Consider the following 15,293-nt stretch of genomic DNA (forward strand, 5'->3'; position numbering starts at 1 on the left):
AGATTTCCACGACCTGAATGCCATATTTAGCTCTGTAATTCACCATCAAGATGGATGGAGCACATATTTTACGAATTAAAGCTAACATGAAGAATGTAGTATTTGAGGGCAATTTTACAGGTTATTTAACTTTTGAGTTATCGACATTTTTTTCCTTCTCTAGATCATTTTAGTTTGTCATCCGTGTTTCATTTCTAAGAGCTTGGTACTCCAGCTTCTAGCACGAAAGTTAAACTTACGTTTTTCTATATATCCGTCAAGGCATACGTTTTTCAATATGTCCGTCAAACCGTACTTCTACATTTCTGTTATAATGTAGTTGTGTAATGATTTAGCAATAATTTCCCAGTTACAACCTTGAATACCAATTTATACAAATAATCAGTAGTGGATTTAGAAAAGTACTTTGGGAGGGGTTTCTCTGATTGTTTCGTTTTCTAAAACGTCCTAATTTTATTGGGAGGTGCTTGAAGTTTATGAGTACAGGCATAACTAATATTTCTTTTCGTTTATATGTTTAGCAATAATCTTCCGGATACAACCTTGAAGATCATTTTATACTGAGAATCAGTGGCGAATTTAAAAAAGTGTTTTGGGAGGGGTTTTCTTGCTACTAATGTTTAGTTTTTCTAAACATTCGTAATTTTTATTTGACGGGAGCTTAAAGTTTATGAGTAAAGGCATAACTAATAGATATTTCGTTCGTTTTAAACATTCCACAACTTTGGAGAACAGGCTTCAGTCCGAAAGACCGATCCCCTAACTTTCGCAAAACCGTCACTGCTGGTAATTAGTAATAATAACGATTTAAAAACAATAAGAAAGGAAGTCGGCCAACTCCTACACTCCTAGTCGGCCAGTACACGCACTATTTCTACATTCTCAGATGGAATGAAGGAAGGCTTTGTCAGAATGGTCGAATGCTGGGTTGAATCCCGGACTTCCCGATAGAAGCGCAAAAGCCAACCACTCAGTCACGTTTGTTGTGCAGTTGTATTTAGCTTAACTTAAATATATTCCTTAGTTTTTTGTTCCGTAATGATATGTTGAATCCCTCTTGTTAAAAATTCAGAAAACTTGAGGACTGGGTAAACCGTGATGGTGATCAAGGGCGCCCATGTTGTGGTTTCCAAGGAGGGGCAAGTATAAGCGACGTTTCAAAAATAGTTTCAAATTTTGCTGTAACTAATGTAAAAATCCTATTGGATTTTCAATATTCTGAAGTACATTTTCCTCTAGGGGAGGCAAGCGCCCCCTTAACCCCTCTGATGGGCGCCCTTGATGGTGGTTATAAAAAACTTGACTGTAGAATTTCAAGAATATACAGAACCATGTGCAGCCTTTAATTGTATCATACAAATCTAAGTATTTCTCTTATGTTTTATTTTAATTTTATTTTGTTTCAAAAAGAGGGTATGGAATATTTTGAAGTAAAAATACTACATACAATTTTGCTAGTTATTTGTGTATTTTTTGAAAGAAGTTTTTACTCTTAGGGTTGGCTCGTTTACACCAGCTGTTTTTTTAAATAACTGGTTTAAACTAAAAAAATTAAAAAGAACAATAATGCGAATCGTGTGAACTTCATGGTGACGTTTCACATGTCAAACCATCTGCATTAGTCTTATTTCCTTTTCACCTTTTAATTAAGGTGTCCCATGTTCAATTCTCGGTCGAACCACAACCCTTCTTTCATGTGTAAACCAAGTACTCTTTCGGATGTCACTTTAAGCGAAAGTCTTCTCCTTGATAACCTCGGTATTACGTAAGGATGTTAAGCCTAAACATACAAAACGAAACCAAATTATATATTTCTGCATGCCTGAATGCCTGTTGTTTTATAAAGAAGCGAAGGTTGCTTAAATATATAGATTAAAATTGGTAAAATTTATCGATTGCCTACTTAGCTTCCAACATTAGCTTGGATTGGACTTTCAATGATACCTACATACTAAATTTGTAATTTAATACCTCAGTTTTAGAAAAATAAACACACTGCTGAACAAGATTTTCAATGATACCTACATACTAAATTTGTAATTTAATACCTCAGTTTTAGAAAAATAAACACACTGCTGTACACTCACGTCTGATGAGGATCTTGGATAGAAGATCGAAACGTCACGTGTAAATGTGTTTTTATATTAAATAAGTGCAGTCTTGTTCAGCAGTGTGTTTATTTTTCTGATTTTATTCGTAAGACGTTGACTATGATTGTGTGTCACTCAGTTTTAGCGTACTGATTATAATGCGTTGACCTTTAAATTTTACATGCAAATTAAATTTTACAGGATTTTCCCGTTATTGTTTTACATTTAAAAGAATGATGGGATTTTCCCGATGGCTAGGGCGGGAGTTTCTCAATTTAAGAAATTTACTGACCGGACTTCTTTAAGCTTATGGGACCTCTTCCAGCATAACCCCGTTGTTGAATAATAACACCAAGGCGAAACAAACTTATTTCTGTGAATATGTAATATAAATACATAAAGCAAAATATCTAAATCAAAAAACCTGGTTTAAGCCCCAAAAAAGCCTGGTTTAAACTGTCCCCCCAAAACGGGTTTTTGGCATTTTCAGAAACAACCATGGTTCTTGCCAGCTCTGCTTACTTTTGTATATAGGAGGTTAAAATGTGTTTATTATATACATTGGTTAATCCTTTGGAATTCATAATGTAAAAATGTTGAAGTAAAATTGTTTAAAATATCTTTTCGAAATTCATGGTTTACTTTCGAGGTTTTATATTATTATCGGCATCAACCACTAATTAAATGACTTTCTGTGTTATAGAGAAACGAAACAAAGTTTGCTTTATCGATTTAAAGCAGAATTTTGAAAAAAGCCCAAAATTTCCCAAGCAAAAAAGCAAAGCAGAAAAAACCGAGTTTTTTTCCAAAAAAGCCGGTTTTTTTCCGAGCCCTTGCATCTCTAATTCTAAGATCCAAATTCACAAATTCAAAACTTGAGTATTTTTTGGTCACTATCATTTCCATAATAATGAACAGTTCTCACATCATAAGCTAGAAGAAATACTCTGACAAATACAGTACAACTCATAGAAAAGAGCAGTGACTTGCCTACAAGGAGCAAATGACATCTTTTAACTAAACAGTTTTCAAGATACATCTCTATCTGCAACATGGATAGTTAACAATGATTAGTGTCTACGGCATAACAACACAATTAACCTTTAGACGCACGCCAGGGATTTTAACAAAATGGTAGACTCTCACGTTCGGGCCTCTGGTGACCCTCCTAATTATCACAGAGTCATGATTTATACACAGTTGGAAAGCTTATAGACCACAGATTCCATCGAGGTGAAATTCCTGCCGTATTTGTAGAAACGAACAGACACAAAAATCATTAAAAAATCAAATCATAAAAATATTGACTTTGCAGGGCCCTGGCAACTATTGCAGTCACCGCAAAATGCTGCTTAAAATGTGCAAAATGTGTGCTTTTGCGTTGACAAAATGATGCTAATTTGTAGGCCACATACTTGTGACAATAATACAAGAAATGGTAGCCAGTGCTGCCATTGCGTAACGAATTGGTTTTATGTAGGAAGTATTTAAAAGAAATGTGCAGAAAAACATTCATTGAATTAGACATTCTCTCCCACGACAGTACCACGTCCATATGGAAATCATTTTTGCTGCACATATCATGTATACGAACAAAAATTATACTTCTAGACCACTTCAGTAAAATATATCTTGCCTTATATGGAACCGTTCTGAAACTAAATGTAAATTAGCAAAATTTGACCCCCTCTTCCTCTATAAACAGAAGTACATATACAGGTTACTATAATGTAGGGAACTACTTCATTGTTTCACATACTAATTTTTGTGGATGTACCTAAAAGGGGGAGGGATGACCTCCAAAATCTGATGAAAAATTGATTTAAAAAATTTAAAAAACGAACTCAGGGTGTCTATCGGTCACGAAAGTCACGAAATTTGGCTTTTGGGTCATGATTTTTTTTTAACTGTGCAAATGTAAGTACAGATTTGAAAATTTTGTTCTATAAAACATCAAAATTCAACACCAAAAATGTCTATGGTCTGCTTTAGACGCTACCAAATCGCAAGCAAAGTACGTTTGTATCGCATGAATGAAAATTCAGCTTAATTCGCACCCAAATTCGCTCTTGAAAATTTTAGGAAATTTTATGATTTGGTAAATAAAAGGTCACGAAATTTCATTGTAGAATTTTAGTAGACACCCTGGAACTTCATCCTCCCTCTCTCGACCGTACATAAATACCCACTACATACATAATATGAAGGGATGTCCACGAGCGAGTTTCGAGTCGAGTCGAACGAAATGCTGTGTGTAGTTTCAAGTACTTTCTTCAAGTATCCTACATAGACAATATGATTATTATCAGTGATACTTGCTATTACTGCAACATGATTATTATTATTATTATTATTATTATTATTATTATTATTATAACACCAGCGTGTATAAACATGAATGGTAAGCGGTTTGTATCTGAATACTAAAAACTAGTTGACAGCTGACCTCGGAAAATATGAAGTCAAGGAGGCAAGGACATCGTTCACGAGGTTCTGGGTTTCAGTTCCGGAGGAGCAAGTATCCAGGCTCGAACCAAAAATCGTTAAAAGTTAGACTGCTTCGGCCAAACATGTTCAAACCTGCTCGGCTTGAGTTCTCAACGGTTCTAGCGGCTCGGCTCACAGCTCATTCACTATCGAACCGAGCCAACAGCTCACCCAACCGAGCCGGCTCGAGCTGATGGCTTACCTGATACGAATCGGTGCCTCATCTCAACCGAGCCGGCTCGAGCCCCTTCTCAGTTGAACCGAACTGAGCTAGTTAACATCACTACCTGGGTTGGGCTTCTGCTTCGGCTTAAAAGTTAGATCGTGCAGGTCTCAGCCTCGGTGGTAAGGACCGGTGGTATATACCGGTGTTTACATTTGAGGCTGTCTCGTTATAAAAATCTATAGTCGTCTTGTTAATCCAACACGACACGAGATGCGAGCAGTGTCCTATCTTCTGAGCAACACTAAAAATGTTCCATATTACTGCGAACATTTCTTATGACTTTCGCTTTCCAGTCTAATCAGGCCATGATTTCAAAACGAGCTAAACGAGCGAGCCGTTTATCAAACTCGACTCGACTCGAAACTCGACCTCAAAACAGTGACTTTGCTTGAAACTCGACTCGAGAAAATTACCTTTGACTCGACTCGTGCCCATCCCTAATAAAATGCATACTAGCGGAAGGCTTCATTCCTCAGGAATACTTTGGTACTAAATCATCTTTCTAGCTTAATTAGGGGCTGAGCTATTGGTGCTTGTAAAAATAAATGTAATTTATGTCAAAAAAACAAACTCCAAAAATTGTCTAGCTTTGCCCCCTCCCTGCTCCCCCATATAAGCAAGAAGTACAAATACACGATATTACCATGTAGTGGCCTACTTCATTGCTTCACGTACCAATTTTTATGTATCTCTCCCCAAAGAGGGGGAATGGCTCCCAAAAAACCATTTAAAAAGACACAAAAGAACACGATATTTACACTCCTCCCACCGCCACGTGGTACCCCCACATAGATAAGATGCACACCAGCGGAAAGCTGCATCCTTCAGGAATAAATTGGTTCCAAAACTATCTTCAAGCCTTAATTAGGGACTGAGTCATTGAGGTTTAAAGCCCTGATACAGCAGTTGCGTCAATGGGCGTTTAAAGATTAAGAATGCAGACGACCAGTAGAACGTAACAGAAAGAAACTATATATTCAGTGAACAGAAATCGGGAAAACCCCGATTTCTTTGTCCGTAATTGAACATTTGGACGGATCGAGATTATTGAAGTTCCAGAAATTTGATCTAACTGTTTAATATAGATGGCAAGCAATAACTGTGAGCGTGTAAAAATGGAATATATATGCCTATTTAGATTATTGTTTTAAACAAAATAAGCGTTTTAAACAAAAAACATGTTTTAAACATAAAAAACGTTCTTTTTGTTTTTTAAAACGTTTTTTTTTTTTCAACCCTGGCTGTTACACAAGGCAATATGGATGTGGAGAATAATGAGAAAACGAATGGAAGAATGTTGTGAACAATGGGAAAGCAAAAAGCAGAGTTGAAAAGAGAAGAAACTGGTTTGTTCACTGTGAAGAAATTACATTTACAGAAACGTGATAGAAAGTATGTAGTACTGAAAACGAGGCAGAAGAAAAACATGTTAAACGAAGTGCAGAGGAAGAGGTTAGCTGGCAACAATATTGGATGGAATCGATTTAGTTTGCGACCTGTTATTGATTTAAGAATAAAGTGTATGCCAGGTACATGAACTGATTTAAAAGTTGTATAAAATATTGATAACGTATCGCTATTATTTGCTTAACTGTAGCCCCAGCACTCACTTGTTGTCTATATCTCAGAGAACGTCGTAACTGCTTTCCTCGTTGACCTATCATATCCCGTGTGTATTTCATTGGTAATTAGGGGTCATGTTTTTGAAAGAAAAGTACCGAATATCTTCCATCACAGTTACGTAGTGTAATAAGGAATATTTATTCCGTAGATTTTCTGTGAGAACACATTCTCTTTTACATTTTGAAGACATATGAAATAATTTCGATTCATAGCAGATCAGTGTCATATCAAGTAACTCGTTCTCAGTGCCGCATCCGCAAGTGGCACAACTCCCTCAATACTGAAGTATTACGAGTGAATGAATCGAATAATTTCGTCACATCCGCTCTCAATCTAAAGTGCAAGGTCCCACAACTCGGTTCCAAACATTACATCTGCTAGGAAAGGAAAGCCTAAGGCGGAATATGTTTCACTTTATTTTCATGTAAGTTAGTTTCCTTACTTCCTTACCATTGACCCGTTTCCTCTTTAAAATTTAATCCTCTCGTAAATTTAAACAAACACTTTAACTTTTCCTTTTATTAAAATATTTGTAAGTCAGTGCAAAATATAAAAATTGTAAGTTACATATGTAGCTCATGACTTTGTAACCCACCAGAAACAAATAATACTAGAACCACTGGCGGAAACACACCATACTTAACCTATTCATTGATATGACTCTTATAACGACAGCTATCGATTTCTTGGCAATTAGAGTTTTAATTTTAAGAGTGAGAACGGGTTAAATACAAATCCACAACAACGAGACAATTCTGCGTCCCCAAATAATTTTGTCGATAACCCTAGACACATAATCGTAATACAAGGCAATCCCGTAAAATACGAAGTACACGAATCCTATGCTAATATTCTGCTTACAAGTGAATCCTTGAAAACGATTTCTGTGTAGATTTGCATTGGGAAATATATTTTGATTCGTAAGCAACCGAGAATTTGTGTATTCTATGTTCTGTGATAACATTATTTTTAGAACAATGGAAGTTGCCACTCTTGCAGGAACGACACTACATCTTAGGCATAGTCCCGTTTTCCTTGCGATCGTGGTGGTCATTGATAAAGGCATGCAATCGTGGTTCGATAAATGTTTCCCATTACGTATTAATGTTGATAGTCCTACCGGAAACAAAGGGTGGGAAACATTGCCATCTCCGTCAATAACCTACCACTCATGTATTCTCTTCGTATCTTTTGCTATCGGCTTCAATTAACCACAATATCTGTTCTTATGGTTGTTTGGGTGCAATTTCGGTCTTACCACTTTTGCGCGTTTGCCGTAAACGTTACCTGTCAGTGTTGTGACTAAAATTATTTTTAAGCCATCATCCAGTTTTGTGTAATCTTATTTGTTACTTATTTACTTTTATGGAGGGTAATGTTATTTGCATTCTATATTCATTACATAAAACACTTAAAAGAAAGATACTATGGCTAGAACAGATTAATTGTATCACAATAATAAATTAATTGTATTTACATTAATTTCAGTGAGGAAAATAATTTTGGTTCACGATCATCGTTACAAAATAGTTTAAGCAGTGGGGTGGGTAATGTTCTCACTGTGCGTATGTTAAATATATTTTGTTGTTTTCACAATGCGTATTTTAAATACATGTAATTTATTTCCTGCTCTTCCACACTTGAATCTCCGTTATTACTGTCAACGAATGTTTGAATTTCGTATAATCCTTACCTTATGTATTTCTAGGAGGCTATCTCTGAAGTTCCTGGGGAGGAGGATGGTGAACAGCTGGAAAAAGCTAAGTTAAAAGCGAAAAAGAAAAAGAAGAAGAAAAAGACTGTTGAAGTTATTCCATTGCCACCCGCAGGAAGAGGAATTCTTATATCACCAGGGTTCAGGTAAGCGTAGGAATTCATTTCAGTATATTGTTTTCTGCTTCTACAGTTTGGATTGGTGGGACCTACTCATTTATAGTAAATTTTGTATCGGTGTATTTATTTTAATACTTTATTATTTAAACTGTGCGAATATGAGTTTTACAGTTAGGTTCAAAAATGGATTTGCCCAAGAAGATTACTTTTGCCAATATTTTTCAAAGAGATGAGACAATTGTAAAAATGAAATTAGTAGTATGTTCTAATTAAACAGTTATTCAAAACTTATGAATAAAAAAAACATACAAAAGGTAGTTACATGTTAAATAATAAAGGTGTCACTTGTACCTCCTGAAGAAATACCGTGACGCCACCAGTAGCTGTGCTTAATGTGATAGTCCTGTCTGTGAGCTCTTGTCCTTTATCTGATTTTCCACTTTGAATTCTGCCCCGCTCTCCTTAGCAAGACAGTCGACGTCCCAGAGTTCGTTTCAACAACGGAAACTCGCAGAAATCTATGGAAGAGGCATGAGTAGATCTAACAGGGATGTATGTAAAAGGAATTGCATGAATTTCCATGACACAATCCATCTGATCCATGTTCGTCACCGTTAAGTTTGCAATATGACTGGACTCTTTACTCTGGTGGATGATAACCCTAGATGTGTCACTGATAGACAAGGGCGAAAAATTATAATAGTGTAGTAGCTTCAAAATGATTCGATAGTGGGTTGCATAGAGGAAGTTTTCCATCGTAACGGCAACTACCATCATCGACAAAGCCGCGGGGAAAACTTTCAGATCATTCATGCATTCAGTCAGAACGATTCATGGGTTCATTTACAATAGTAGATTATTTTTAAAAAGAAAAATCAATCTATGTCGAGTCTGCCTTTTTAGAGTCGAACTGCTCTAAGAACGAGTCGAGAAAACGTTCTGTCTAGGACCACTAAAAACTTCCAGTAGTTCCCTATAAGATAATAATCGTTCATATTTCGATTGCTCTTGTTTTCTATGGTATGTGAGAGACGTAGCATATGAACTCTACTCTTAAGTTTCTTTACAAGTTGTAAATATTGAACAGTTGAACGTCGCGGAAGAACGTTGCTCTCACGACGCACCAAGAAACGCACTTCAATACAATCTGCATCACTGCGGATCCCAGCTACAGTATGGATCCCCATTTTGCTGCTATTCAGCAAACTGCGTTGATTTCTTCCTATGTTTTACGGAAACCTTTATTCTCATACTGTTTACTTAATCAGCAAACTATAACTAATTTCGGAAAGGGCACAAATATTGTCCTCTCAAAAGTCCGCAGTTTTCGGGAAGTTATCAACATTCACATACACTTCAACCAGGGGCGTACGCAGGAATTTCTTTCGGGAGGAGTGCAAAGCCTTTTGGGGGGTCCAAACACAATTTCAGGCTAAATTAGATTAAAAATTGCCCCTAAAATTAGACTAAATTTACAAAAATAAGTCCGGATTTGGGGGGGGGGTGTCCTCAGGGAAAATGGTGCAGGTCAGTGAAACTCCGGAATAAAGACGGGAAATCAGGGAAATTTTATAAAATGCATTATTTCGAACATCAATTGTACACCAATTTTAGCTTAGCCAACCATTAATGATCACATTATAGAACGTTGCTCAGTTTTTTGTGTGTTTTAAGTTAAATGTACGTATGAGCAATTGATTATTTGTCTTTATAGAATAAATGTTCTCATATATAAATATTCACCGTTATTTATTCCCTATTTATATGTCAGCGTCATCTGACACCTGTCATTAAAGTCAGGGAATTTCCTTCCAAAGGCCAGGGAAATAATTTCTCCAGATCAGTTAGAACCCTGTATTATCTTGCTTAAAGAAAACTGGATTAAAGATCCCATTCCCGGCTAGTGAACTTTTCAAGTTCTAAGGAAAGCAGAATTCTAGTTCTGCTTTCAATATCAGAGCCAGATTTGTATTTTTGAATTTACTTTGAGTACTGCTCGTTTCGTGTCATCCTGCCTCTACTGTCCCTTAACCAAAGCCGAGTTCATAACCATGGAATTCCTTGCCATAAAGTGCGACACTTAAATGGAGGAAATTTTTTTTTATCATATTACAAGAATTTTCTAACAACATACTGTGAATGAGAATTATTTCTAATTCAAAAAGGCTGTTTGTTTTGGTTGAACATAATCCACCGTGTATGAAGTATAAAAATAATGTACTGTAAAATACTTCTTAAGAACATAACGGCCGTTTTAAATACATTGTTGGGGAATATAACGTACAGGTTCCAGCACCTCTGAAAAAAAAAGAAGAAAAAAAAAGTATTTTTAAACGTGTCCGGAACGTAGCTACCTAGAGGTAGATGAAGACAACATGAGTTTTCGAAAAATCTATGGGGTCATACTGTTCATCGTTATTGGTATCTACAAGTAATGTAGTAATTTAATACGTCATGTAGACTTGTTTTTTTATATAAAGAGGTACGTTGTTTAAGAAATCGTGTAAACTGAAATCGAGATTGAATCTGTTTCATTTGTTCATAGTGCCCCAGTATCTGGTTGAAATAGGCATTGGGTGGACATTGTAACTAGAATGCTATCGCTTCCAGTTGAAATTGCTTTCATGTTTGTATAATAAAAGTTTAAACTTGTATCATAACCGTTTAAACTAAGTTACTGTCAAAATATAAATACGCCCCTTGGTGATGAGGAAATCGAAGCTCAACTCAAATAATCTAATTTCAGTAACTTCTGGGTATTGAAATTCAAATCATTTCCGGAACTTAATAATGATACTAATTTGATGAAAACTTTATCAGGAGTGAGCATCCTTGCCCAAATTTATGGACTCATCTTGATGAGTTTGACCCTCATATTAAATATGACCATCAAATTAAATATGAAGTTGGAAATGAGTGCAGGGGCAGGTGGGTGGCCAAATATAATGACTCGTGATGAAGTTGAATGAAGGTTGGAAAAAGTGTCCCTCTCTGGGTACATCTGCATTATTGGTATGTTAGTAGTTGTTTCTATTTCTTTCCTGTGTTTAGTAAAACAGTGACGTGCTTAAGTGAAATAGACAGAAACAAGAAGCTGTGCGTTTATGTTAAAGAGATCAATAAGGGTCAGGATACAGGTATCTTCAAAAATTAGGCATTGTTTTCATTTCATTTCTTTATATCTCAGTTGTGTGCAGCTTAAAGAAACTTCTCATGTATCGTAGGAAACATTTTGTAATAAAGAAAGGTCATTGAAGAGATTTACGGGAGATATTTAGCACTTGTATAATAAATTATGCACAAGGTATTTGATTATACTCGACAATTGGGCGGTATTACAAGTTTCGTATTTGGCATACTATGTAGTTAAATGTTGAGAGTTTCATTTCATGTGGTGTTCAAATGAGAGACTTCCGTCGTTTTTATCAAAACTATTGTAAAATAAAAGTGAATTGTGGCCTGGGGGGGGAGGGGTACTTTATGATATACCTTTACAAAGTATCTTTCTTTTATCGTATTTCGGCCATCGACTACACATGAACTATCATGTATATCTGCACACTGTTTCTCAGGCTTCAGTAGAAATTAGATAAATTAGACCAACGTCACATGATAAATAGTTTGTGTTTCAAATGTGAACACGTCATAGAATTGACAAGTTATGAGGTTTAAAAGGGTTTTCATGATTGGTTGTGTTATGGAATTAAACAATAAAGGGAGGCTAAGGTAAACGTTTAGCAAAATAAATAAAATATAAATGAATAATTCAACCAAATAAACTTTAGATTTTGAAATTTATCTCAAACTTGTAGGTTGTATGAGAGAGAATAGAATCAATAAAAGAAGTTGCAGTTGATAATATTATTTAGCAAATCCATTTAATTCAGTACACAATTGTGTGCGTATAAACGAATTTCTCATTACAGGTTGTTATTTGTATTTAACATTGGGACAGTTGCCAAAATAAACACCACTGTAACAAGATTATAAATTCTAGTCCGTAGCGATCTTTTCATCTGTATCCAAGATTAACTATTATAGTATTTTAAATTGATATTTAAAAAATGCTAAAATAGCAAAGTTATAGTATTTGCTCCACATTTTGTTCTGAAAGAATTAGGTAGGCCTTGTGTATGACTAAGTTCGAGGGTCTGTCTGTTCCTTGTACATAACATATTTTCTGTTGTAATCTGGAAATAATTATCGCTGTTTCACAGAATATATCTGTTGAATGGAACTGCTTAGCACTGAAAAGAAGGTCGTAAAATATGCTTCAAGTCCAATATGTTTATTTCCTAAAGGTTGTAAATTACATATTGTTTAAAATCAGATTTGATTATCTAATTCCTACAAATGTTAGACACTGTCAAACTAATCTGTTATTTTTTTGTTGTACTTCATTTGACATTAATTTTTAGTGTCGTTTTCGTACTTTTTGAAATAATTGAGAGCCGTGAGACCACGTAAAAGGAGTAAAGTGTCATAAGAGCTTATCTTTCACCTCGACTAGCAGGAAAGGAGTTAGCGTAATACAAAAATTATATTCTTGCACAGGGTTTTTCAAAATGTATTATTATGATGGGTTTTCAAAATGATTGTCGAGGTTATAACAAGCACTGTATTTTATATAATGAAGATACATTCATACATGTATACAAATACATGCAAAATGTCAGAAAATTCACAAAGTTTAATTGTGAACTATTACAGATGTTCTCTGGCAGCACTGCAGATATTTAGATGATACTTCGATTTCATACCATACACCGCCTGCCATGTCACGTGTAATAGTGTAGATGGCATTGGTTATGCGTGCCTTTAGCTCATCAAGGGTACGCCGTAATGAAGGAAAGTAAACTGCGTCTTAGACGCAGCCCCAGAGAGTAAACTGCAGCAGGAAAACTCTGGGGAACGTGGTGGCCGTGACAGAAATTTGTCATAATCATCACTTCCGCGAACAATCCAACGATGTGATAATTTTCTTTTCACGAATGATCTCACCTTGCTGTGGAAATGTTATGGGGTTCCAGCCGATTGCATGACATAAATATTACAATCTTCATACAGTTGAGGAAATAATCACTCTGTTAGCATATCAAGGAAGATAAATTCCGTAACCATTACCTCCATGACAAAGAAGAAACTATTTTCTTGATAGCACACATCACCTTTATTTTAGGGGAGTTCCGAACTAGTTGAACAAACTCGTGTGCTTTTCCGTGCTCCGAATAAGCACTTATGTGTTTACGTTTCCGCTTACATGGAATGTCGCCTTTTCTGTAAAACACAAGGTTCTCGGAAAGATTGCCATCTTCACCCATGGATACACGCATATCAATGCAGAATTTCTCGTGCACGACGGTCGTCAGTTATCATATGAGTAACATTAGTTCGGTACGGTTTCATTGGTAGACATTTACGTAGAATACACCATAATGTTGTGAGTAGAATTTCTTCAAGTTCCCTGGATTCAGCAGGAAGCGATTTCTTCGGACTTAAAGGTTGCACGAACTCTTTGCACAACGTACTCAGACATTGAAGATCTACCACTGCTTTTGGCGTTGCAATTGCAACATTTTCCCTTGAAATGTGCGTACCACCTTCTAATGAAATTGTCAGATGGTACATCTTTCCCAGAACGCTTACAAAAATGTTGCACAATTGTAACTGGCCTCGTGTGATATTCAAGGACACAAAAGGCCTTTTCACTAACAATATCAGCCATACTGCACAATTGCAAAGCTGCTGCCTAGCGGCAGAATCTGAAAACAGGTATCGAAACAAATAACGAACAAAAGTTGTTCAGTTACACTACATTTAAATGAGTTGCGTTAACTGGTGAATCACGCAGATCTAATGCAACAATGACGAAAATTCGACCATCATTTTGAAAGATCCTGTATATATTTATTATTTTGTATTGATGTAACATGACATTATGAAAATATAAATATAATATTTAAAATTAATGTGATTATAGAGGGAGAAAATTCACAATGTACTACAAACTGATTTTGATAATGGTGTCAATATGATCATGATGGTTTTCACCAGGGTGGAAAAAAATCATGATTTTTTTAATAAAAATCATTTTTGTTGATTTTTTGATTTAAATCGATTTTTTTTATTTAAATCAATCCTTTCTCCTCGTATAATACAAGTCGCGAACTGGAGAAAAAACATTAGGAATTAATACTAAATGACAATTATGCCATTTAAGTGAAAGTATTTTGGTTTAATTTCGAATTAATCCTCAATCCTTAACCTATTTCAATCCGAAACAATATTTCGTAAGCATTAAGGAAAAAACGTACAGCAACGTTTATCAACATGGCACTTTTCTTTTCACGAAAGTTCCTGATATTTGGCAGGAGTATATTTTTTAAAACATCGAAACTACCCAGCGGCACGAAATATATCTAAAATACATAAATTTCGCCCAAAATTAATAAGTTTTAATTGTAGAGTAGTAGATTTTGTTTTGGCCTTCTAGGATCTGAAATATATATAGATTTCTTATTGTGCCGAACGCAACTTTCTTCGATCCATTATTACACTGACGCAAACTTGCTTAGCCCCATTAGTGCGTAATATGCTGTAACATTGAAATTGTTGCTGTCTGGTACATTTTTCTGCAACATGCCTTTCTCATGTTATATATATACAGTGGATCCTCTTTAATTCGAAGTCCAAGGGGATACGAAAAAAATTCGAATTATCCAACAACGTTCATTTTCACATATATAACAACAAACAAACCAAAGTACTGTGCATCAAAAACATATTCATATGGTGTAGACTTTATCTTTAAAGAAGCTTATTATTTGCGTGATCGAATACCGCAAACTAACAAACAACATTGACTCCACATAATTCAAACTACGTGCACAATGGAAAATATATTTACGTACAACACTACAACATACATTGAATAGCCCAAACAATTAAACACCAGTAACAATTTGAATATTCTGTTCTCACTTTTAAGAAGTTGTAAACCTCATTTGCTTAAATTTGATTGTTTTTGTACGGTC

General features: G+C 35.4%; 1 protein-coding gene across 2 annotated transcripts in view; it reads left to right on the plus strand.

The window, feature by feature from the left end:
* LOC145678505 (uncharacterized) overlaps positions 1-15,293 on the plus strand; it is a 393,685-nt gene that overhangs the window by 299,511 nt on the left and 78,881 nt on the right. For both annotated transcript variants that reach the window (XR_014130402.1, XM_081748725.1), the window contains exon 12: positions 8,135-8,286. Coding sequence is in view for 1 of the 2 variants with exons in the window: in XM_081748725.1 (XP_081604851.1) it covers positions 8,135-8,286 (152 nt within the window). In the remaining variant the exon portion in view is untranslated. The remainder of the gene's footprint in view (positions 1-8,134; positions 8,287-15,293) is intronic.

Source organism: Thermobia domestica, chromosome 2, assembly GCF_964235325.1.
Source record: "Thermobia domestica chromosome 2, izTheDome1.hap1.1, whole genome shotgun sequence".
In the NCBI taxonomy this organism is placed as follows: Eukaryota; Metazoa; Arthropoda; class Insecta; order Zygentoma; family Lepismatidae; genus Thermobia; species Thermobia domestica.